Source organism: Rhea pennata, chromosome Z (assembly GCF_028389875.1).
Source record: "Rhea pennata isolate bPtePen1 chromosome Z, bPtePen1.pri, whole genome shotgun sequence".
NCBI classification, from domain to species: Eukaryota; Metazoa; Chordata; class Aves; order Rheiformes; family Rheidae; genus Rhea; species Rhea pennata.
In genome coordinates, this window is record NC_084702.1 from 15,040,905 (window position 1) to 15,066,773 (window position 25,869).

At 36.9% G+C, this 25,869-nt stretch overlaps 1 protein-coding gene across 1 annotated transcript in view; it reads left to right on the forward strand.

Moving 5' to 3' along the window:
• SUSD1 (sushi domain containing 1) overlaps positions 1-17,285 on the forward strand; it is a 48,528-nt gene extending 31,243 nt beyond the window's left edge. Inside the window, exons 12-16 of the mRNA XM_062599467.1 lie at positions 5,119-5,212; positions 6,313-6,568; positions 10,957-10,996; positions 13,609-13,702; positions 16,388-17,285. Of these exons, the coding sequence (XP_062455451.1) occupies positions 5,119-5,212; positions 6,313-6,568; positions 10,957-10,996; positions 13,609-13,702; positions 16,388-16,526 (623 nt within the window). The 3' untranslated portion in view covers positions 16,527-17,285. The remainder of the gene's footprint in view (positions 1-5,118; positions 5,213-6,312; positions 6,569-10,956; positions 10,997-13,608; positions 13,703-16,387) is intronic.
• Positions 17,286-25,869: the final 8,584 nt, after the last annotated feature.

Genomic DNA, 25,869 nt, shown 5'->3' on the forward strand with positions numbered 1-25,869 from the left:
ACTCATTCTTTGACAAAGGGTGTTCTTCAAGGACTGAAAAAGGAGAAGGAAAAAGCAGATTTACTTTCCAGTGAGGAACTGAAAGGTTGGGCTATCTGGTGATAAAATAGCTCTTCTACTGCAGCAGCATTTCATATATTCCAACAGAGACAATCCGTTGCAGTGTGCAGCTTTGGCACAATATTGCAGGGAAGCAAGTTTCTGGTTTGTACGGTGAGGAAAGGGAAGTGATTAAAACTTGAGTGTAGATATTATTTTTATGTACGGGAAAATAAACTGCCAGTCCTGTAAACATTTTTATACCAACTTTCGTGCCTGCACTTTGCATTTATGCAAAGACTGTTCAAATGTGTATTTAAGTTTATGTAACTCAAATTTTCAGTTATTTTTCTGACTTTTCTCATGGTAAGAATTTTTTCATAAATATCTGCCATGACCAGTCATGTCCATTCCAGTCACCTCTATCATTCTGTTTACAAAACTCTTGATATAGGTGATCCAGTTAATTCTGTATAACCACTGCTTTGCCTGCTGACCAAAATTCTCATTTTTTTTTTTTTTTTCCTTTGGTATGAACTGGAAGCTCTTTATTACTGTTTCAGGTAGTCTTTTACAAATTTATAGTTATGTACGTGCACCTACCTTTATGCTATCCTCCAATGTAGGCAAATTATTATAATGTGAAACTATTTAGCATAATTTGCATTGAATAAAATGAGTGAAATGTTAACAGGAAAAAAGAAAAACAAATTAGAATAGACTACATTGGGGAGGAAGATAGACATTTTTCAGTTAAGAACGAAAGTCTGATATTAGTCTGGTATAAAGTCCTGGTATTTCCCTTTCTTAAAATACAGTATCTTTTTATTAAAAGAATATTTAAGTGATCGTTTTCTGCAGATGGGGTCTTGATTTCTTCACCTCCTCTTTTCCCTTCCTTTAGTAATGGTTTTATGCAAGTTAAAAATCTCTCTCCACTCTTTAGTAAAGCCTTTATACTGTAATATATACATTAAAATTAGCTGCTTTTCAGACAGTATACCAATAGTAAAAAACTTCTACTGACTTTTACTTTTTTTGTACAATTTACATGAGTGCTTTTGACTTCCTTGTTTTAAAGTTCAGTGAAAAAAAAATTGAGATGTAAAGCCCTCACATAGGGTTATTTCATAAGAATAACCCTTTATTTACAAGAAATTAAAATCACAGTAATGCCATTATTTCAGCTGTTTACGATTAGAGCTTGGCCTTAGGAGGAATGCTTAATTTGACTTCCCTGAACTTGGGAAGGGTTACCATCTGGTAGCTTCATGGCTTAGTTCCATTACTATTTTTAAAGCATTATCATCAGCACAAAGTGACAAAGGGAAACATTAAATAGGGCTATGCTGGAACAAAACAAAGGAAATCTGCTAGATACAAGACATTCAGTTTAACAGATTTTAGTTGTGTGTATCAATGTATAGAGTGGGATAGACACGTATACATTAATTTTTTTTTCACTCAAACATGTTTAGGAAATGTTACAACCTTTCTTGTCTGCATTACATATTTAAAGGTAAATAAATAGCACAGTATTGTTTCTGGGTCTTCAGAACCATGCGTAAGGTCATATGACAGGAAAGGCATACATTTCTTGTTATCTCTACCAGGGAATATCATGAAAGTACCAATATTCCTCACATTGTGCCAGTTTGCCTGTATAGTGCTTGGGCTGCAGCAAAAACAGTATCTGCAAAAATTAGAACTATAAAACAAGAAGTAAACAAAACATTTGCAGGATTAGAGACAAAAATGTAGCTTTTCCATTATGAGATGTTTTCATAAGAACAAATAATGAACTGCTTCCCACGTGCTAGATATTTCTGAAGAGTGACATCACAGTGTAACAGCAAATAGCCTTTTTCTCCAAAATTGGGGCATGCACAGTTTTCTTGTGTTTTTAGTAATGCTAGGCACTTCCTGGCATGCATTTCTGTCCTGTGGCTTGACCTTACATTCTAAGGGAGACTCAGCACATGGACTCTTATCATAGAAAATGAGCTTCACAATGAAATACCCAAGCATTAGCCACCTAGTCTTACTATGATGAGGAATTTTGAGAGGGAAACACTCTCAGCATATATGTTTGATAGTGCTGCTACAGGTGTTGGTCTGTTCTGCTGATGAAGAGTTATAGTAATACCTTTAGCGAAGGCTACAGGCTAACAACACCTAGGTGGGCTAGAGAATGTTGCTTTCTTCTCACAGTCCATGTGGTGAGGGTTCTTCATCTGTATATAGCATTCCCAACTCCTCCGCAACAAGTTCTGCATGGTATTATTTTGTCTGTGTGAATTTTTAAATGTGGACATTCTGAGACTCTCATAGCAGATTTATTTTCGGCAAAAAATAAAGTTCTTTTTTAAAAAATGTGAAAATTCTTTTCATTTGTTATTTTTATTATTGGTTTGGATTATTGTGATTTGTTTACTCTTCTTATTAAATAGGCAGTGAGTTTTGGTTGTGCTTGACGTTTTTAAATATTTGTATTTCTTATCAGCAACTAAAAATGGCAAAAGACTCCAAGCTTTAAAGTCACTGTGCTTTGCAGATTTTACTTCCTTCTGCTCACTTATTAGGGCTGTCAGTGGTGTTCACTTTCATGTTTTGCATAATTTCTGTTAAATTCTAGAAAAGAAAAAAAATACTCTGTTATGAATTGTAGCAACTGTTTTTTTGCCCCTATTCCCTCTTGCACTGCTTGCCTGAAAAATAATGCAAAGCTTTGCTTGCTTTTCACATTCTAGCTGAGATTTGCGAAGAAATCCCTGAGCTTTCCTTGGGAATTGGAAGATTCCCAAGGGAAATAAACTGAAGCATTTCCTGGCTGTACTGGCTGCCAGACGAAATACAGACGTGAGAAAGGTACCAGTTAAATCTACCCTGATGGAATATACTTTCCTATCTGGGTGCCCACTGGCAATATCTGTGCTGAGGAACCTTGAAGTCAGAGGAAAGTTTTCATGTCTTAAGTTATATTTGCTTAAATTTGAAAGATGCAAAGGGCATAAAGGTTGGCTCTCACATATTGTTCAGACTAATAGTCAATATGAAATATCATTTCCAACATCAGCTATAAATACTGTCTATAAAAGTTAAGCTATTTGTATTTATAAAAAAGATTGAAGAGACCTTCCAAAGTAAAGACCATTTCCTATTCTTGTAGGCAGCCATGCTGTATGCTTCATTACATCACGAAATTCTATTTTAAAGGATTTGTGTCCTGTCTCCTGCTAGAGAAAAGCTTCTGTAGAACATTATGGCTTTGCTGAATACAAATCTTGTTCTTATTTAAATCCTGAACATATTCATGGCTAGTTTTCTCACTGGTAGTTTCCCCAAATGTGGTTTTGAAGAAGAACTGGTAAAGAAAACTACTAGAGGAATTAATTTGGCTCAGTAAGCTTTCAAGGGGTTCTCTTAAGGAGGATTTTTACCACAAACAAGGCAGACTTTATTTTCCTTTGGTGGTCTATGTATGGCCTGTTGTCTTTATATTGGGGCATATTTAAGTTGTTCATTTCCCTCATTGGTGTTATCTGCTCAAATCTATTTAAAGCGGAGCTCATATAGGCTCTCAGATTTCATTTTGGTGGGCTACAAAGATAAGTCTTCAGCTCCCTCTGGATATTTCTTGTAGTATCTTGTGCACTGATTTGACTTAGCTTTTTTGGACTGGTGACTGAAACTCTAGGCAGTTGTGAAATGATTGCACCCAGACTTTCTGTAACTGTGTTGGTACTATTCCAGTGTTACTGAAATTAATTTGTTATGCTTTTTAGAAATGCCTTTTCCTTTTTATCTGTTACTATTTTGGTGACTGACACTCACTGGTATGTTCCTACTACTACTCAAACAATCTCAAGGTATATAGCAAAAAATTCTTGTTAGTCCCCAAGTACATCACCTTGTACTTTATATTGCTGAATTTCATTCCATTTTTCCAGAATACTACCTCTCATGGTCATTCGGGGTTTTTTTATGTAACATCCCCATACAGCTTTAGTTTGACACTGAGTCTGACACTGAGCAGCAAAATTCACCTGCACACACAGAATTTGTACCATTAGCATTAAGGAAAACACTGGTCTTAGTACTGATTTTGTTTAATCTTGGAGGAACTCCTCTAATAACTTCCCTGCAGCCCAGTATTTGTACTTTCAGCATGTTGTATGTTGCTAGCTCCCTGTTTACTAGCTGTTTACCCTCTTTACTGCTTTTCTACCAATGCTGATTTTCTGTTGCTGAGCTAATGATTTTCTGTGCATCAGCTTGTGTTTCAACTACCCTATTCCTGTTATTATTTAGTCACATATGCCACCAAGCAGCTTGATAGGCCAGTTTCAAGCAGCCTGGTTGTACCTGTGAGTGGCTGTGCTAGTTCTTTCAGACTTGTGGGATAGTAGCTTTCTTCTCAGCTGGACATACTGAAGCTCTTTCATTTTTGCTTCCAGGCTGGTAGTGATAATTTCTATTACCGTAGTACGGGTCTCTCTCCGTGTACAGCCATCATCATTGCTATTGAAATTGGAGGAAGAAGTATTTATGTGGTTTTGGTCCTGATGCAAATTCATCTGATACAAATTAGAGCTCTGTATCCAAGTCCAAATTCAATTTAAGAGGATGAATGTTGCTGGCTGACTATGAGCAATAACTGAGGAAGTTGCCTTGTTAAAAGTGTTTTTGGCCCTAATAGATTCTCATTTATTCATCTTATTTCATGTAGTGGTCCTTGTGCCCAGAGGTTCATCTTCCGCAACCATTTTGGTTACTCTGATAAATAATATTGCTTCTCCCTACAAGTCTTTCGTGTGTCATTTCTTTATACTCCATCATCATTCATGGATATTTCTGTTTTTCCCAAGTAGCACATGTAGCAAAGGATTTGGAGTTGCCATGCCGTCATGTTCATTATTTTTTTTGATCAGGTTCCTTCTGTTGCCTGTAGGCTTGAGCCACTGAGGTTTGACATTCAGTTAATAGAGAAAGTTTGAAGAAAAAAAATAAGCTAGGAACTTTCATGCTTGAAATATTTCTGTAGCCCCTCTGAAGTTTTGATATTTGTTTACTTTTTAGATCCCCCCTTCCCAGATGTAGAATTTGTTACTGCCAAAGGTTCTGCGCCCTTGCTCAGACTCCGGAAAGTGGATGATCGAAATGGCCCAATCAGGTTTGTCTCTGTGCACTCTTTACCCTCTTAAAAAACATTCCACAGATTTATGTTATTTATATATTGGAGCTTTTTATTTGGGTTAGGTTATTTTTTATTAGCAGTGGGATAAAACTGAACTATAACTCCCAGTTTCACCTCCCTTGGCAGGATAGTATTTGGCTGCAGACCCATCCCCAGTTTCTGGATCAAAATTCTGTCCTTAATCATTCTGAGTTTTCACTGATATTTTTCCTTTAAATACAGTGAAGTCCCACTAGATTTTTATTGATATGTCCAAGAGCAGTTCTACTCTTGTAATTTTTCTTTTCCAATGAACTCATGCATCCAATAAAATTATTTTCTAGAAGCCAGAGGAAATGAATAACAAAGTCTGTTTTTTTCTGCATATTCTGAAGTACTATGTTCATATTATAGCATTACTGCCAACATACATATTTTGGGGAAGAGATAAGATTTACATCTTAGAATGTACTGTTTATTAAGGGAGAGAAATGGTAATTTTAACTCACATTATACTGAAGTAGAAAATATTTAAAAGCTAATAATATACAAGCAAATGACTGATGTAACACTTCTGAGAATTACTCCTCTTATGTTAGAATACCATAGGCTAAACACTGTTTTGAGAGGTCTAGGAACAGATTTAATGTCTTTTGGGGGGGGATTAGAACCTCTCTGTCTTGCAATAGAGAAGGACTTGCTTCTGGGAAATCGGTGACAATAGTTTTCAGAGGCCAGTTATGTATTCTGTTTTATAAACAATCTTATGTGTCAAATGAGAGCTGCAAAAGGCATCCTGTAGAAACTGAGTTTGATGCTCTTCTCAAGTTAACATGGAGTAACATATAAGATTTATGTGCATGTGATAAAGGGAACCTGCCTTAAATCATGCATGCATTGATCTTTGTACAAAATGCTATGGAACACATACTGAGAGAAATATTGTGATAAAAGAAACGTTCACACTGGACATTGATGATTAAGAATAGTTAAGAGTCTACAGGCAGAAAACAGAAAATGGAAATGTAATGAATATCTGATGCTTAGTACATTGAGTGGAGGGCTAAAGTTTTTTTGTTGTTGTTGTTTTACTCTAGTTTTTATCAGGTGATTGTGCTTCCCGTTGGTTTGCAGAGCACTTTTATTTGTGATTCCTTTGCTGCTGCAACTTTCTTTAGCAACACCACTGACACTGAGGGATATGTCGCAGCTGAATTTCAGGCCAGCGATGTTGCTGATAACATGTCAATCGCTCTTGGAGACAGACATTACTACGGAAAGTTTTATAATGCTCCTTTAAAGCTGGGAAAAGAGTATTCTGTTTTTTTGAGAATAATAAGTGAGTGGAATAAGGTAATGGATATTTTAAAATCTTTTTATCTATAATATTTATCTAGTCTTTGTATGTAAATCCTTTGTATCTGTGGAAAGAAATGTACCTGTGGAAAAAGGAGAAAAATGTTAGCTTCATGTTAAATTTTTATGTTGTTGAAGTATCTGTAAATTGACAGAATGAGATTAAATCTGAAGCATCTTTAAACAACTTTTGTAATTGCTTTTAGATATTCAGGTTGTTGGAGTAATTTTGGATGTCCCAAGGCAAACAATGGAAAAAATTAAAAATGAAAGGCCAGCTTTGCCCTCATTAGTGAAAGAGAATTGTATTGAGAAATCCGAAATTACTGCCTAGCAATGAAGAATTCTCTCATTTTTGAGTTGAATGTTCTTGAGTAAAATATTCTACTTCTCCAAGTAATCAAGTAAATATGCATTTTATCATGTGTGTTACATTCCAAGAAACAATGAATGTCAACTCCAGTTCCCTTGTGGAAGGCTTGCTGGAAGACATACTACTAACATAACATTTTTGGCATTTTAAGTTAAACATGCATTTTAATCAGAAACAAAGCATCTAAAATATGTAATTCTCTTAGCTGTTCCATGCTTCAGTGTCTTTCTTCCCCTGCTGTCATTAAGCCACTATTTCTCCAGTCATTACTCATCTCACTGGTCTATAGCTGACATATTACGGCTAATAGAGATCGCAGCAGCAGGTAGTTTTTCCCAAGTGAAGCAAGTGAGAGCCTTTTCAAGGTCATATTTGTCTTAAATATCAAATGTAAAAAAAACAAAACAAAACATCACACAAACAGTGCACTCTGCCTCCCCCCCCCCAAAAAAAAAAAAAAAAGCTCTTTGAAATTAAAAGAGAGTTTTAGGGTCTTATGTGTAAGCATAAAGCAATGTGGCAAGGCAAAAACTCATCTGTGAGTCACTTCTAAATCTCTGTGGCTTTGGAAACTTATACACAAAACTTAGTAAGTAAAAACAACTTCTAATAAGAAACATAACTCTGCCTCAGTCCAAGCCAAATGAAATAAACAAGTAAATACATGTCATTTCTGTACTGATATCTATTAATGTGTGCATCGTACTTTTTATACAACATCTAATTTAACTTTTTAATAGCATAGATAGGATGGTTCCTGATCCTGATATAAACCTGTCATCTATCATTAATTTCTGATTAATAGTCTAAAGAAATCAACACAAAAATACCAATTAAAGGCACTCAGTTCATAAATAGTGTTAAGTTATCCCAAAATATCCTGGAATTTGGTATTATGTATGTATTTTTCAACAGAAATTACTTGGTGAAGCAGGATTACTGTATGAGACAAATACGTATCAAGTTTAGTCTCATCAAACTCTCCTAAGTACTTCTTTGAATCCAGTTTATTATTTCTCCTAGAGTTTTACACATTGGTATCCCTGGCCCTTTCCCTTCAGCTTTTTATAGTGCAAGGAAACATTTTATATTGTTGTTTGTCTTGAGGCTTTTCTAGCACCAAACAGAAATTGCTTATGCATCTCTGCCAGCTCTTTGTTAAACTGTTCCTAAGTTATATTTTACTTCTCTTTTATGTAGATAATTGTCCAAAGTTTTTATCTCCAGCATTGCCAGGCATATTTTCTAGGCCAGTCTCTGATTTAATGGAATATCTGTTACTTGTAGAAGTGACAATTCACTTCCTTCCATTTAGAATGCATCAACTCTTAATATACACTTTCCTTTATGTTTTTTTTGTTACTAGATGAGTAAATGAAGTTGCATTATGTTATATGGAAATAGTTATTGGGTTTGCAAAGACCAGGCAGCTTTGGTTCCTCATTTTCTTTCTTTGAAATGGGACTTAAATCTATGGCCTGAAGGTGTTGGTTATTCTTCAGTTTTTTTGCTGGTACATTTGTGGAATTGTTAGTATTAAAAAATTCCACAAATTGAGAATTCAGATTTGAGGATTGTTCAGTTTTCAGCGTTTCTGAAACTCTGTTTATTTAAGTGACTGAATTTTTATTTAAGAACAAGCATTTAAACATCTGGTATCTTTTTAAATTCAGTTTTTTAATTTATCCTCAATTATTATTACATGTAAAGTTTGCATTTATCTAGTATGTTTTATATGTGAATACATTTCTATTTGGATACAGATATATTAGAAATGACATCATAGAATAATAACTAAGGTTGCCACTATTGTACTTCTATTTTCTGGCATCCTCCTAAGACCTTCTGTCTTGTCATCCCTTCATGCTAAGAGCTACAAAATCAAGGCTAGGTTGTGACTTTTTCCTTGCTGTTATTTCTCAATATCTCTACTGTATTTTCTTTGAAGTAAGAGTGGGAAAATAAGTTCAGATAAAATTATAAGGAAATGGTTGAGATAAATCAAACAATAGAATCACTTATTTATCCTTTGCTTAGAAAAGATTTGGAGGTTTTCAGAAAGCTGTCTGTTGTGCAGTCTTTGCTTTCTGATTAATTTTCAAAATAAAGGATTTAAAAGCTGTATATTTTAGTTGTGCAAAATGTTCATGTGTGTTAAAATGCTGGTTATATGATCTTCTGCTAAGGAGCATGTTGGAAAAGCACAAGGAAAGAAGTCAGAGTGGAGTTTAAACTGATTTGAGAGTAATTTCTGTAACACAACTTTCTACAACCTCAGTGTTGGGATCAGCTTTTCTGGAGCAAACAGTGTATGCATACAACAGCAGTGAGAGTTGTCTATGAGAAGTAATTTTAGTACTCTATTCTATTTTTATTTATTTATTTATTGTGACATACAGTGTTTCAGTAAAAAAACTAAGAGCTTTTTAGAAAATTAGAATTGAAATAACCTGAGCTGGGATCAAAATCTGTTAAATCAGCTAAAAGAAAAGTGTATGTGCAGGGGAAATTGTCTCCTCTGTTCTCCAGAAATCTTTTAACTACACAGCTGTGAAAGATTTCTAGCTCCTGTTTAACTACCCAGGGAAAAGCAGAATATACAGACCAAAATAAGGACTTTAAGCTCCATGGACATATTCATGCACAAAAAAATACTTGAATATTTGCATGAGTAATATGACTGATAACTTTCTGAGAAGGTGTGGGCATTTACTTTTGTTACCAGCTGCTAATTTGTCAAAGGAAGGGTGCTATAATTTGACTTGGTATCAAGTGCAGGTTAATGAACTTTGCTGGTGAGGTTCCTGGGAGGTCTGTAACTTCTTGCCAAGGCAGAGAAAGACCAACTTACTGCAAACCAGAGTGTGCCAAGGAGGTAGCTGTTCCAAGATGATGGCACTTAAATAAGTGACTGCTAGGCTCTGGCATTTGGCTGAGTTTTTAAATCCACTCCTTATTCTTTTTTCTTCCTAGCTTAATAGGAAGGTGTTTTTCAGTGTTCTGTATTTTTAATTAGCAAGAAAATTTCATTTGAAAGCCTTTTTAAGAAACACTCATGTTGCATGATTAGACATGCAGACACAAAAAAGGGAGATTAAGTAGACAAAGGTGATCTTGTACTCTTGTACAAATAGTTTGTATCTTAAGTTTTAATTTCAGGAAAACATACCATTATCCAGAGCAGCATATTATATTTTGCCAGAAGTTTTCATAAGCAATGCGTGTATACATACTCTGTGAAAGTCTGTGAAAGTCATTTAGCAGGAAGGTCCATATAGAAGCCCTCCAAAAACAAACTTCCCAGTAATTATACAACAGAAGATAGATCTTAGAATACAATGGGCACATGCATGTGTTTTTATGTGTATATGAGTATGAAAAAAAGGGGAAATAAGGTATACAGACACTAAGACTTACTGTAGAAAAACTAACTTGTTAAACAGTTCAGAAGAACAGTCTTGAAAAAGATTTGTTTAGTCACTGTGAACATTAACTTCTTTAAGTATTGTATAACATACTTTAAAATCAATAGGCATTAGCATGTAGTCATAACTACAAAAAATATTGTGTGATGTGGTATTTGAAAACCATGTAATTAAGTACTGTATTTCAGCATATATACGCTATGCAAGAGTTAGTAAACACATAGAGTACACATAGAATTAGTATAGCACGTTCAGGCTTATTATTTCCTAATTTCTGAAATTTTAACATTTCAGCTTCAAAGATCCTTTCATGTCACTTATATGCATAGGTTATAGAAAGAAAGGAGGAAAAGAGTAGAACTAGGCTTTTATCGAAGCCATCTGTCTCATCTTTCCTTTAAAGTTATGATCTTCTCAGAAAACATAGGTGCTGTTACCAGTTGTGGAGAGGGAGGAACCATTCTCAATACTAATAAAATTCAGTGTTTTGTGGCTGACTGATCAATGAGTGACTGCCTGATGAGAGTGCAAATGATGGCAATTCCCCTATTCAGAAACAGTGATTTTTTTTATGTTTTCATTTTCAGGTGAGAACACAGTCCTGTGCTGTTTGGGCACAAATTAAAAGTAAGTCCATCTTTCCTTCACTGAGAAAACAGAAGTCAAAGCCTGTCTTGGCATTATCCCAACATAAAATTAATAATTGTTGTGGCTTTTCTTTCATTCGTTATTACTAATCAATTCACTTTGAGGACTGTAAATGTTAGAGGGAGAAATTTTGCTTTGCATTTCTGTATTTAGAGGACAAAGTTTTCAAATGAATTCCGCACCTTCATTGTAATTGCTCTTTCTAGGCATCACTTCCATTTACAGCACTGGTCTTGTGATCATCTTCTTCTCTATCAAAATAAAAGAGGAAATAAAAGTTTGGGGTATAAAAGATTTGAAGCACAAATGTAATAAATGTAATTTTAGATAAATGTAATTTTAGAAGCTTGTTTTGAAAAATACAAATAAAAATAGAGAAAAAATATCCTTTCTACCATGTTAGAAGGAACCATCTTTACCCATTTCATCATTTTACAATAAAAGGCAAATATTAGCCTCTCTTGACAAAAAAAAAATGGCACCCTCAGAGTCCCCTACAAACTCTAGCTTCTATTTTTGAGTTGAAAGACCAAATGTGGAAATGTGTTAGGAAATGTGATACTAGGCAGTGAGATAATACTTCTGAAAGAAGTAGTATTTGTGGTGTATCTCCTCCACTACTCAGCAAGAGCAACATCTGACTGATATTATTTATTGATTGTCCAGTGACAACTGTATGTTTATTTCCAGGTGGTTTGCTCACACAACTTGGTTTATTTGCTGCTGCATTTAGGATATCATCCCAGCAGCTTTCTGTTATGAGAAACTCTGCTAAGCTCAAAGATTCAGTAAGTTTGAGGGCTGTGTTGCTAGTCCAGAATGGCAAGAGCTGTAAAATAACACTGGAAGGACAGAAAACTGTCTTCTGAATTTCTCTTTTATCAACTTCTGGAGCATTGTCAGAGATTGTCTTATATACAGGTAGGGTTTTGGGGAGGGTGAGAAGATGGGCGTTGCAAGAGGAGAGTAGGCCAGGCCAGGCCTTTGCCTTTGAGTGTAGATCTGCTTAGCTTTATTTGGAGAGACTTCTAGCCAAATGCTGTTCTTGGCTTAAAGAGACTTCTGCAGTTGGAGAGGCTGAGAGTATTTTTGGCTCACTGAGTCTTTTAAGGAGTGTTACTTAATTCCACTTGTGTGAAGGAGACCTGTTTTGACAGGTCTATAAATTACATCTAAAGCCAACTGCACAGTTTTACATGCCTTTTAGACAACACTTCACATTGCCAGATAATCATTGCTGTGAAAAGTGGTAAGATGCTGTTACAAGTGTGCTTCCTTCTGTCATTAATGTTTGCCTGAGTAGAATGAATTTGAGGATTTTTCAGAAAATATATTCTACAATATATGGGGAAGGCATTTCTGTAGCTTTTAGGAAGGCTGAGATCTGTTCTAGACTTTTTTAATTTACCTATGGCAACCAGTGTCGTGGTGACATTAGGACAGATATATATTTGTGTAACCTTTTCAAAAACTGAACCTCCTTGGAAGTGAAACAGCTTTTCCTCATGAGGTCCCTATCTGAACTTCTTTCTTTTGAAAGCCTTCCAGTCAGGTTCAGGAAGTGCTACATCGATACAAGCCCTAATTGCTTTGTTATTATTCTCCTATATGTATTTTTTGTACTTCAGATCAACTATTGAGAGTGTTAGAGTTAAAAGCCTAGCCTGCTCCTTGTACCTTTGCCTTCAGATGAGCCAAAGAAAAGACTTCCGCTTGTATGATAGAGATCATTTCTCTGATGGCTGGGCATTTGTGTTCTCTTCACTGACATATGCAATAATTTCACTGAGTAAGGAAGTTGCATTTTTTTCAAGAATTTAAACTTCTTAAGCATGAAATACTCGTATGTACAAGATTTAACAGGGAGCAAAGGTGTGGAATCTTGCAGGAATAAGATCCAGTGGCCCAGATGTCTGTGAGAAATCCAGAAAGAAAGGGGTAATTTTCATCTACTACTGAATATTGGATAGAGGTAGATGAAAAGGATCAAGTTTTTAATTGTTCAGGCTGTCTTCACAGGTAATTCTTGATAATTCTGGTATTGACCTTAAATCAGTATAAGACTTCTGTTCTGTCCTAGATGGTTTCTGACATGGTGGGCTGAGATAAGACTATGATGGCCAGGTTTATTTCTATTTCTTCACTGAAGGAAAAAAAAAAAGAGTAGAGAAAGAAAACAATAACCGAGTTGCAAAATATTGAAAGAGAATCATTTAGTAAAGCGTTAGGATTTTCTGGCACTAGAGACCATATTGGCATGTGACTGGGACTGAAATTGCCAAAGTTGAGTGGGGAAAATGTTGACACTGAGTATCGGAAATTCAAAAAAAAAAAAAAAAAAAAAAAAAAAAAACAGGAAAGGTGAGGGATGAAGAAGTATACTGAGAAATACACCATTTAATCATACTTCCTCAGCTGGCCACTGGCTACTGAATAACTGAATAGTCAGATCCATTACTGCTTGACTGAGCTGTAAGTCTAGCCTAGGAGTTTTATTAGAATTATTTAGCTTTGAGCAGATTCAGTCAGTCAATCCCTAGACTGAAACCACACCATTTATTCACTTAAATTGTTTGATATTTTCATTTCAGATTTATCACCCACTCTGCAATACGTGACTGCTGTTGGATTAGGGTCAGTTGCTGCTGTCTGCCTCATACTGTTCCTTTCTTTCTCAGCAGCACGGTATGTATAGTTAATTGTTAACGCCAGTTTTGGTTGTCCTGCTCAAGGCTTACATGTTTTGCTTTTTAATTTTTCCCTCTCAGCTTTTAGTCTTTCTCACCAGCTTGCTTGCTTAGGGCCTCCTGGATGGTTAGAAGCTTCATCAATTATTCATCAGTGCCATCTCCTCTGGAATTTAGTCTGTTGCATGTATTGATGCCCCCTACAGCTTTACAGTCAGTGGGGGAACATCTGAAAAATGAGGGCCACACCTTAACAAAGGAGGGATCCAGGAAGTGATTAGTGCCAGGAATTTAGTTCAGAGATGTTTTGCTTTAATGGTAACTAAATAAATGATGTTTATACAGCATGCTACTGTAAAAGTGAAGTCATTCCAAAGAAATGTTGCTCTGCTTTTCTTATTTATGGAACAATTTCTAGTCTTCCCAGCTTTATTCAAAACACTTAAAAATATAGTTTTTCAAAGGAGACTATCTTTAACAAAAGGCTACAATAAAAAATGTGCTAGAAATCTTAAAGTAATTGATTGCTTTGTGTTCCATTATCCTTCATGTAGGGGCAGTAACTTTATAACTTTCCTTCTTTCTAAGTAAATCAAATATTTGCCTTTCATTAATTGTTTAGATATGTGTATGTGTAAAATTTCTTGACCAAAAAACCCACCTTTGTCATTGCTTTAAATATGTTTGTCTCTAAGAAAACTGTTCCTCTAATTTATGTCCCTGATGAGATCAGGAGCCCACAGCTTGGGGCCATGAAGCTAAGCTGATCTTTGGCATTCAGAAGGAGAATGGCATGCAGAAGAAGCTTTTCCTTATAAAGGCTAGAGAAAGTGGGATTATTTATGGTTGTCTATATTTTAATTCAGTTCTTACAATGTAAATCCCAAAATAAAACCTCACTGTTTCTTTCTTTTCTTTACATAATTAATCAGGAAAGGAATCTCAGATTTCCTTTGGCAATAGGACACAGTTATTAACTTGTGCTTGCAACCTTGGTTTTATTTTTCTGGAATAGGTTGTCAGAATCAGCTTTTGACATTCAAGATGGAGAGGGGCTAAAACTATGCTAGTATCTTAACATTCATGTCTTGGCAGATGGTTTATTGTAGCAGAAGGTGCATCACTGGGCTGCTGTGTTCTGAAAAACTCCTCAGTTATCTCAGTTTCTGTGGCAAAAATGGGATAAATGGATATGAATATTCTTTGAAACAATGTCTAAGCATTTAGCATCAGGAAGGGAGGAGAACTATCTAAGATAAAGGACAGTACTGGAAGATCTCATATAAGTATGAACCAGTCATGAGTAAGTATAGAGGAGTTAAGGTCCTGATCTTCCATCTCAGTTTTCCGTTAAAAATAATGGAGCAAAATCTTCAAGTACTGTCCCTAGGGAGCTGAGTACATTTTGACAGGGATCATGAATCCTTGGCAGAAAATAAATCTTCCCCACCCACTATGGGAACCAGAGGAAGGAAAATCCAGGTGTCATATGAGATGTGACTATTCCTACTGCTGAGAAGAAATTGCTGTAATGTTCAAAAGTAACAAAGTACTCTTTTATTTTTTAAATAAGCATCATTTGAATCCATTTCTGAATAAAAATGGAATTTAAAAAAATATGAGGTCAGCGTTGTGCCCTGTCCAGTTGTTTAAGGCCATGGCCTAGGCTGAGCACTGTACTCCAAGAAAGATGTGGCCCAGACAGTTAGACAGATAGAGGAACTCAGCAAGAGAGACTAGAGATCTGTCTGATCCAACCTGTGGGCAGAGTAATCTAGGGCTGGTTAGCCAAGAGGAGAAGAGACTGCAAAGAAATATGATAATGCACAAGTACACAAAAAGCTATTAAAGAAATACCAGCCTGTACATGATGAACAACAGTATGGGCAGTAGCTCTTCTGAATGTGAGACAGGGCAGTACTGGAATAAATTGCTGTGAAACTCTGGCATCTGGGTGGTGTGTAGAAGCAGGTTATGCAAAGAAATGTCAGGAATGACACAACTACAGCTGATCTTGCCATCAGGTGAATGGTCTCAGATTATTTCTTGAGGTCCCTTTAAGTCTTACAGTTCTGTAGTTCCTATCACAAAGGGCCACTGTATTTGCATGCTTACCAGTTTGCCTCAAGGATTGTGTTATCTCAGAGGGCCAAGTTGTGAATTCCTACTAGGATGCTTACTGTTCCTCAGTAAATGAAAGTCTGACACTAGATTCACAAAGCACAGAGCCTGGCTGCTTATGTCTATAGATTCTTTTTTTTTTAATTATTTATTTACAAAATGCATTAACACTAAGGTGCCTTGTCGTACATTCACCTTGCTTTTTTCCACCAGAACTTTCATTTCCTTCTGTATGTGTTGTCCATCCAGTTATAGAAGCATAATACCAAAACTTCCTCATTCTAGATATGTGCATTGGACACAAGTATTATTATGGCCAACCTTAACCTAGGTCAAGATAACCTGTCAGTAATCTGACAGTCTGCAAATGCTTTCTACCTATAACTCACCAGCTATAGTATTCAGCATTTATACTAGCACCTCAGGTCTTCAAAAAACCTTAGAAACTCTCCCATTTGTCCCATCAGCATGAAATGATATGTGTCCTCTGTCTGTTTTGTGCTTGTGCCTTGATTATTTTTGAAGTATTCTTTTTTAACTTGTACTTTTTCTCTTTTCCCAGCTCCTATCTGGACAACACAGTGCATTGCCCACCTGCTGCTTTAGCCTGTGAGGCTGTACATTTATCTGCTACCACAGACATGAAACGAGCAGGGATCACATCATCTTTCCCAGAGAACGAAAATGTCTCTCCTCTGTAATATGGTATTCCCCTAAGTTAGCACAGAGAAAGTCCAGTTATCTTTATCAAAGTCAACATATGTCGGATATAGATGGATCTGCATATAGATGTGTACTACAGTATGGGCGACTGAAATACATTTGCTACTAGCAGAGAGATGTTTATGTCTCCCCTTGTTTCCAGATGGTGCGGTGTGTAAAGGAGACCATTCCCTGACAAACAAGTGGTTATCAGACATCAGCACGTATCCTATGTTTTCGCTACAGACTCTAGCTATTTTATCAGAGATGCCTGATATGAAAGCCTATATTATACTTTACTCCATAAATAAACCCTTAATCTCATGGGTTTTGCCTTATGATCAGCTGCTACTTTAGATTCCTTAGCATATACAAACTGGTCCATTGTGAGAGAAAATACAAATCACCCCTTCTTTCTGAAAAATGCCTATTGTATATCCAAGTATAGTGGTAAAAAACTTTCATCAGTCATGCAAGAGTAATGCTACTTCTGCAACAGGTACTGTTATTGGCTGTGAAACTGTCACATTTAAATAGTGTCACCAACAGATGTCTTCCAGAGATATTGCAAGCATTGCCGATCAGCAATAATTGTAAGTAATACACCAGTCCCGTAACACACCAGTAAAACTGCGGTTTGCCAAAAAGCTGAGGCGCTTTCAGGGCTTATGAAACTATTTTAAATATGGAGCTACCTGTCTTAAATGCAGTTTTCTTAGTCTGTGTTTTATAATTAAAGCTGAGTAAAGCCATTAAAATCTTTGGTTGTTTAATGTGCTGTGTTACATTAGGTTCACTTACTAAAACACAATTAGCAAATTTCCTTTGGCATTCTCCCAGTTAACATTTTTTTCCTTCTGTAAGAAAGAATCAAATGCCTGTGATTACTTCTCATCCTGTTCCAAAGTTACTTCAAGATAAAAATATTAGAAAAATTATTCTGTTAAATAAAGAAGGAGGAGCTTGAGGGTTTAGTCTGTTTTGTTATTTTTTTCCCCCAAGCTATATCCTGTATTTTATCACTTTGGATATATGATATTCCCTTTTGGAATTTTAGATGTTTCTGATTGTTGTTGGCTTTCTAATTTTAGATGTACTGTCTCTCTGGGTTGTGCAATTCTCTTCTGGTGTTTAAAGGAAATATTTTAAAGTGCAACACAAAACAAACTTTATAGCTGGCAACTATTAGCAGAGACAGATTGTAATCAAATTTGCACAAGCAAGCTTTTAACCACTGCATCTAGCTGAGGGTACCCTTTTTCAGGTCCGGACAGTAGTAACATTTTTCTCTCTTCTGTTATCCAGTATTTCCAGTACTTACAAAATCTGCCTTCAAATTATCAAGCCTTCAGGAGTCAGCAGTTAAGTAAGAACTTCTTCATCTACATTAGTGATTAAGAGCTGATAATTTTTTCCTTCACTGACTAAGACCATAATGACTTAACTGTTCACACTGGGTTATTGTTACTTAATTTTGGAGTTTCTCCAATAGCATTTATTATTTTCACTGTTCTTTATTCTCTTTCTCAGTAAATACTCTAGGGTCTGATGTAGTTATGCAAACTGCACTACTTCATTCTGCTTCATTCTTCTGCTGCTCTTATCCTGTGAGAGGTTATAAGCAGCAAATAAGTGAGAGCTGAAGGCACAAAAAATGATTTAAAAAGACATGCCTTCCTCTGTGAAAGAAAACTACTTGTACTTTTGCTAACACTAGCATTTACATTACATTATGCAAGACCGGGAATATAAAGTCCATCTTATTAGTGCACATGGCTGGAGAGTTGTAGGTCTTCACGTAACCTTGAAGAAGTCACTTTTTTGCTGTGTGCCTCTTCTCTGCTTACTGTCTCTTTTCATAACATAAACTTTTCAGAGAAGAGTTTCTTTCCTACTGAACATCCACACTTCTGCTAGGAGTCAGGTAACAGTTTCTTTGGGCATCTCTGCGCAGCAGAGGGGTGCAGCATATTAAACTAGGAATGGATTTAAAAGGGAGAAGCAATGAGGCAGGGCTCCCTACCATCATAAGCTCTCCAGGATAGCTGCAGTTCTGGAAGTTTCTCTCTTTCTCTCTGCCTTCCTTGTCACCCTTGGTATACCTGTCTCTGGCTGTAGCCTGTCTTCTTCATCTGTCATGTACTTATCTTTCTTCCATCTACAGCTGCTTCAGTTTAATGTGGGAAGCATGGAGACAAAATTATTTAGCCTTGTCCTCTTTGGATAATTCTGCAAATGTTAAGGCTTCTATTGTCTCAAAGCCTGTTTCTTTCACAAATGTTGCTCAGTTGCTCCCAAGCTTTCCAAAGCCGCCTTTTTCTCATTTTTTTCCCCCTTTTTAGGAAAAAGAGAAAGATTTAAACAGCACGAAATTAAAAAACGGTTAGAATAGAAGTAGATTCTTAAAATTTTGCTCAGAATAACTACTGCTGAACAAAAGAACCAAATGAAATTACTGTGGACATAACAAAAAGAGTCTTCTACAATGGAATGAATCTGGTTTAAGAACACAGTTAATGAAGGCCTGTTCTCTTACATGTCCGTTAGGAGGAAGTACACCATCATGCCAGAAGGGATGTCATGCAAATGTGACCTTTGCGACTTCTGATTAGTTAGCTAGCTTTACCAAAATATTTGGTTAAGAGAAGACATTTCTAAATGATCTCACTTGGAACAGGGCTTTGGAGTTAAGAACACATACGTAACAGTACTTTTATTACCCCGATTTACAGTCTTTATTCACAAGCTAATGGAATGATCTGGCAGCTCCATCTCTCTATATCACTGACATAATGGTGCCCTCGTATGCTGTAAGTCCCAGGGATTCTTGAGATGTTTCTAATGATCCTTCACTGCTGTTCCTTTGATTAACACTAGAATTCTCTTCCCCTCACCTCCCTGCACTGTTTTTTGCCCTGCTGTCAAGTATATATGTTCCATTCCAGGCCAAATAAGGCCAACTGAGTTGGCCAAGTGAAGCTGCCCTGATTTTACTGCTGTAGCAGTTCCTGGTTGTTGAGGGAGTGCTGTATTGAGAAATTATTTGGTTTAGATACATAGCTATGTTGGAATTATCTCAGAAGTGCTTTTCCTCTGTAGAGAAACCAGCAAATTGTTACCTTTGCATAAACGATTCTGTGTAAGCTTAAGTTAAAGATTTGTTTAATCTTTTCTTTTATACCAGAAAGGTAGCATGTAGGCTGTTGTAAAAATTCACTGTTTATGCAAGTGGTATATTAGATGAAAACTTCTTGTAAGATATACTTTCTGCTACATGTTACTGACAGGTCCATTAAATCTTGCTTGGGATTTTTTTTTGCTCTGAGTATAATAGAGGCAACCAACCTTTTTTAGTATTGATAGTCTCAATCAATTGTATTTTAGGAACAGGTATTCGATATAGTTTCCTAAATTATCTTTAGCCACTTGAGTTGTTAGGAAAGTTAGTTTAAATCGGAAGAAAGCTTTGAAAGAACACCTTCACTGAGCCTCAGAACTTACTAAACTAGCATCTGCTCTCTGCCTAGGTATCTGTGCCCATATGCTCCTTATTTCTGTATGTGGTCTCAGATTTAACTGTTTTCATTCACCTTTCTTGCTTCTCAGGTCTTCTGCCATGCTGCATAGAGCCTTCATTCAGTAGAATTCACCTAAAGGCCAGTGTGAGCTGGCAGACCTGCGAACTCTAGTGCAGATGTAAGCATCTCTTTTCCTAGTGACAGCATTGCTAGGAAATTATGAAAGTCTCCATGCCAGGCCCGTTCTGATAAACAGTTGCATAGCTTTCAGAGAGTTGGTGCCTTTGGATTGCAATTTCAACAGAACCTGTGAAATTATTTGGTGATCTTGGTGCTGAGTTCTAGTGGAAAGGAGAAGGTGTCAGTGTTGATAAATCACTTGCACTACCAGAGCTCCTGGCAGCAATAGAAATAACTCTGTGGACAGCACAGGCACATGTTCATCTTGGCTCTGACAATGCTGCAGTCTGAGAAATCAGAGGGTGATGATAGTTTTTGTGGCATGGATATTGTGGAGCTGAAATGGCACCTTTACACACAGAAAAATGGAGACTTCCTCTGAAGTTCTTCTTCATTTTTTTTTCAAGCGCTTGTTTTTGTTTTCCAGAAATGCTTTTCTTCTTCCTTTAATCTCTCAACTGAATAAAGAAGGTTGATGATTTATTGGGGTTTACCCACACTGAGGCAGCACAATTTGCATATGTCAGTTGCAGTCCGTGGTTTATGTTCCCTGGTGTCCTTACTGAAACACCACAGTCCAAAAAATGAGAGAGAGAGACAAACATAGAGACAGACACAGAGAGGGATATTATTCCCATTTTAGTTTTAATAAGTACATAAAAATACAGTCATAATTTCACAGCATAGGTAGGGGAGTTGAGTTTCTCCCCCTGGATAAAACTGTAAATTGTCTATTTATAAAAATACAAATAGACTTGGGAACAACAGAGATATGAATAAAGCAATAAAGCCATGGGTGTTCGTTTTACTACCCAGTAGAAGGTATTTTCTAAAGGTAAAGATCTCTGACTTTTTCTGTATTTTGGAGTATTTTTCAGCAGCTTTTAGTCTTGAATGTTTTAATTTCATTTTGATTTTGATGACAGCTCATATAAAAGTTTCCCTTGCAGCCATCCTGGGAGAGGGGAAGTGACAGCTGAACGGATCGGCATACTCCGTTAAATAGGTTCCAAACTAACGGGCACAAATAGGCTGCCCCAACACGCTGGATAAAGCTGTAGGTAGTAAGAAAGCAGGCGTGGCACCAGCCAGTTCTCAGCTTTCCTCTCCAGTGTGAAACAACCCTGCTCTGTTTGCTCACCAGTTGGCTGATGAAGATTTTAGGAAGTTCCGTCGTGCTTTGCACCCTTCTGAGCACTGACTCAGTCTGTATATTTCAATTCCAGATGAGGAATTGGCATGTTCAGTCATATCACCTGGAATATTCATTCAAACACAAAAGCAGAGCCAGGTGAACATGAAGTGTCAAACGAGTAGTAATTACAAATATCTGCGAACAGGCAAGGAAATAGTGCTTCAGCAGGAGTTTTGCATTTTTGCACTATACCAGTGTCCTATGGGCAAATAAATGGAATGGACTTACATATGATTAAGCAGCATGTATCAGCATGGTGATTTGAGTATTGTGTGGATAAATGAAATCTGACTCTCTCCAGTTCTTTTAAATGCTCTCCTACTCTCTTTATTCTGTATGGCTTTAATCTGACGGACGTACCGTAACATGGGTACAAAATCAGGTATACATCCTGACGAACTCAATTTTCTGTCCTAGCATTTCATGTCTTTAGCTTCCCTTAAAATTATGAAATTATCTAGGTTCTCAGTCAGTGTCATTCAGCACTATTCCTTCTAAAGTTACTGGAATGATGTGTGTTTACATTAATTTAGAACCTGTTTTTATGTTTTACTTGAGACAGATGAGACTAGGGGGATAAATACACTGCCACTTTTCATGAGGAGACTGAAAACAGTAGCTGTAAGAATGTTTCCTAGTATGGTCACAGCAGTTTTCAGAGAATTCTTTAGCAATACTATTATTAAACAGGAAGCTGGTGTGAGGTCAGGTAGATGGGAATTTCCAGCCTTTCTGTACTTAATCTCTGCTTTCCTTTGTTATTTGAATATACAATTTCATCTTACATTCTTTTCCTTCTTAAAAGCTTATTCCACTGGTCAGTCAAATAGCATTTAATATTAAGCAGTATTGCTTGAGTTAGTTTAGGATCTTGTTGATCGGTTATACTTTCTGCTTGGACTCATGTGAGGTCCTTGGAGAACTGAGGACTTTCTTCATCTTGCATCCCTGCCAATAATTACTACAGCAGGACTGATTCATATTTTTTGAACAGACCAGATTGCTTAAGCACATTTTCATGTATTGGCTTTGTGTGTTTTGTGATGAAAAGCTATGCTATCTCTGATAGGTGTAACAAGTATTTCATAGTCTGATAATATAACTTACTACAAGGACCAGTTCTGCATATGCCCAGGTTCCCCCTCCAAAACAAAAGAAAGAGTTTGTGCATTGAAAAGGATATTGCATTCAGAGTAACAAGGTATGACTTAAAAGTTAGTGATTTTGGAATTACAGTAGTGATAAATCAGAATACTTGGGAGAGTCCTTCAACAAGAAACAATGCTGTCTTAATATGAGAAATGATTCAATTTAATCCCAGTTAGATGTCATTTTGTTTTCCATTTATCCATAGACATGTCCCAGCTGCTCATAGTAAATCAGTATGGTAATAAAATATTTTTGCCTCCAGGCTTTTTATTTGTTACCTAGAATTTCCCTCCCCATATATTTTCCTTTTAAGTCTGCCTTGAGTATGGAGTAATTCCTTCCTGTGTTTATCTGCATTCTGAAATGTGCTTTCTGTATGGGTAAAAGCTCTGTAATCAGGATTTACTTCTTCATTGGAATATTGCCTAGGTGAAAATTATTTGAAATGCTTTGGCACAAGGTGTGCAAGGAGAGATACCTAGAAGAAACTTTATTTCACAAAAATGTTGGCCCTTCATGCTCTGAAAATCAGGTGATCTCTAAAACTCCTTTTTAAAGATTTCCAATTTCTCAGGTTCCTTTTGAAATGCTATATATCTGAAGTCTAAGAACTTTGGAGTGCTTATCCTGAACTTTACTTCCATATTCCTATCCATAGCAAGGCATGCTTTACTGTGGGTACCATGTGAGTAAAGAATTCTGCTACTGGGATCAGTTCATTTGAGTTTATTTATATTACATGAATGATTCTTTCTGTATTACTTATCCTTTATTACTACTTACTTACTATTTTCAAAAGAAACAAGCCTAATACAATCTGACCATCTCTCTGCCCATAATGATGTTTATTCCCTAGGCATTTTCAAGGAAATTCTAGAGCAGCAGGAATCACAAAGCTACCATGTTGTGATACTGGTGAGCATAGGTGAGTGAGAAGGGCTTGAATCGACCCTCTGTTGTTATCACCTGCCAGAGAAGAATCTGCACAACTCTAAATGCTCCATCCATACATCAGGAAACATACAATATTAAGGAATCCACTACACTCACTTCCCTCTGTCTCTCCTGCAAGCAAACAGCAATGAAAATCTTGTATTGCTTTCTTAGTACATGATTGTTCTCGATCTGCTAAGGGTTGGGCTTGTTTACCAGTGATGCTCAGGTTTAGTCAAAGTTCTAGTCAACCATGAGATACAAATCCAAGAAAAACTAGGTTTGGTTGGCCCTGTGTTCACATATCAGCTTGTTACTCGACCTTCTTCAGCATTCCTGCAAGCTGTCCTTTGCAGATAGGTTAGAATTGCTATACAGCAGTGGGATTTTTTAATACTCATTTGTAGTCTGTTCATTCTTAACACCTGTTAGGAGCATCTGAAAATCTGAAGCTGGTTGTCATATAGATTCACAGAAGCATTGTCGACTGGGAAGGAGAAGTGGCATTCTCTGAACCCAGGTCTCTCAATCTGCAGAAAAAAATAAATGCAAGTGCAGGCTTTCATTAAGTATATCTTATTTAATAGCTTCAGTTCCAGAATGACAAAATGTCAGCAGAAGCGGGAGATTCCAGGCAGACTTCGGCTTTCTCCAAGGGATATGTTTTCCCAGTACTCTGGTGCCCTAGGAAAGACAAAGAACAGCACGAACGATACCCAGTGAACTTGGTATGTGGTGCCCTATAGAGTGCACAGAAAAAGATCTACAAACTAAATCTCTTCTTTTTCATATGAATAGAAGAAGCAGATAAGTAATGCAGTTATACTTCAATATGCTGATCAGTGTTGTAGATTACTAAAAGTAAAGCAAGACAGCAGTTAGTTAGATTCATTCACTTAACAAAAGCCTTTGAGTCTCAGACTTTTACAGTTGGATTTTAAAGGAGACCTGCAAAACCATTCTCTTCACGTCACATTCTGACTCTTGCACATTTATATCTTTCCAGGAATAGTCTGAGTCTGCAGGTAACAACTTCTGAGGCTGCTGATTAGAGGTCCTTGTGTGTGTTTGCCTTATTATTACTATTTTTGTGGCTTGTAGTTTATATTCTAATTCTACTGTTCTTGCATGGCTCTAGCAAAAAATTGCTACTTTTTCCTGAGAAGTGAGTAATCTGGGTGAAATCTATACTTCAGTCTTAGCATTCCTCAAAGAGTAGGTTCTTCTCACAGCTATAGAAATCTGACCACCAGCTGTAAGGAAATCACAAGCAACAGATACAAGTCCTGAAATTGCAGAAGCAGCAAGTTTCTTTCCAGCCACCCCAAGCACAAATCACTATAGTCAGTCTTTATTTTTCCAAGTAAACAAGCAGCTTTCAGAACTGATAAAAATCCTTCCTCTTCCTGCCCTTGACATCCTTCAGCAAACGTACTGTTCTTAAACTTTCACTTTGTTACCTTTTTATCTTGCATTTATTTTCTCTTACATTCTATATTTATTTCCCTTAGTCTTTTCCCCAATGGAGTGAACATCCTGTGGGAACCTACAACTGCAGTTTTTCGTCTTTGTTGGAGAGAGAGTAAAAGTCTTTTCTTGTTGGAGAAACAAACCTTTCATCAGTTAAACACCAGGCACTAGGAAATAAATTGTATATAAAGTGCCTTCCACCCCAAGGTAGACATGAGGATTTCAAACTTTCCTGCTCTGACATTTGCTCTTTTATTGTGTTCCTCTCAGATTTCAAACCAAGATAGAATCATAGAAAAGGTGCAGGAGTACACTTTAAATTTATAACTTTCTGTCAATCAGCAGGAAAATCTGTGAAGGCACTCTGTCCCCTCATCCAGGTCACTGATGAAGAAGCTGAACAGGATGGGACTCAGTACTGATCCCTGGGGGACTCCACTAGCCACAGGCCTCCAACTAGACTCCACGCCACTGATGACGACCCTCTGAGCTCTGCCTTTCAGCCAGTTCTCAATCCACCTCACTGTCCACTCACCTAACCCACACTTCCTGAGCTTATCTAGGAGGATGTTATGGGAGACAGTGTCAAAAGCCTTGCTGAAGTGGTTCCCTTCTTGAGGACTAGAGTGACACTGGCTTTCTTCCAGTCCTCAGGCACCTCTCCAGTTCTCCAGGACCTTTCAAAGATGATGGAGAGCGGCCTGGCAACAACATCTGCCAGCTCCCTCAGTACCCATGGGTGCATCCCATCTGGGCCCATGGATTTGTGGATGTCTAGCCTACCCAGAAGGTCTCTAATCCTTTCCTCCTCAGCCAAAGGAAAGTCTTCCCTTCTCTGGACTTTCTCCCTCACATCCAGGCTACAGGATTCTTGAGGGCTGCCCTTAGCAGTGAAGA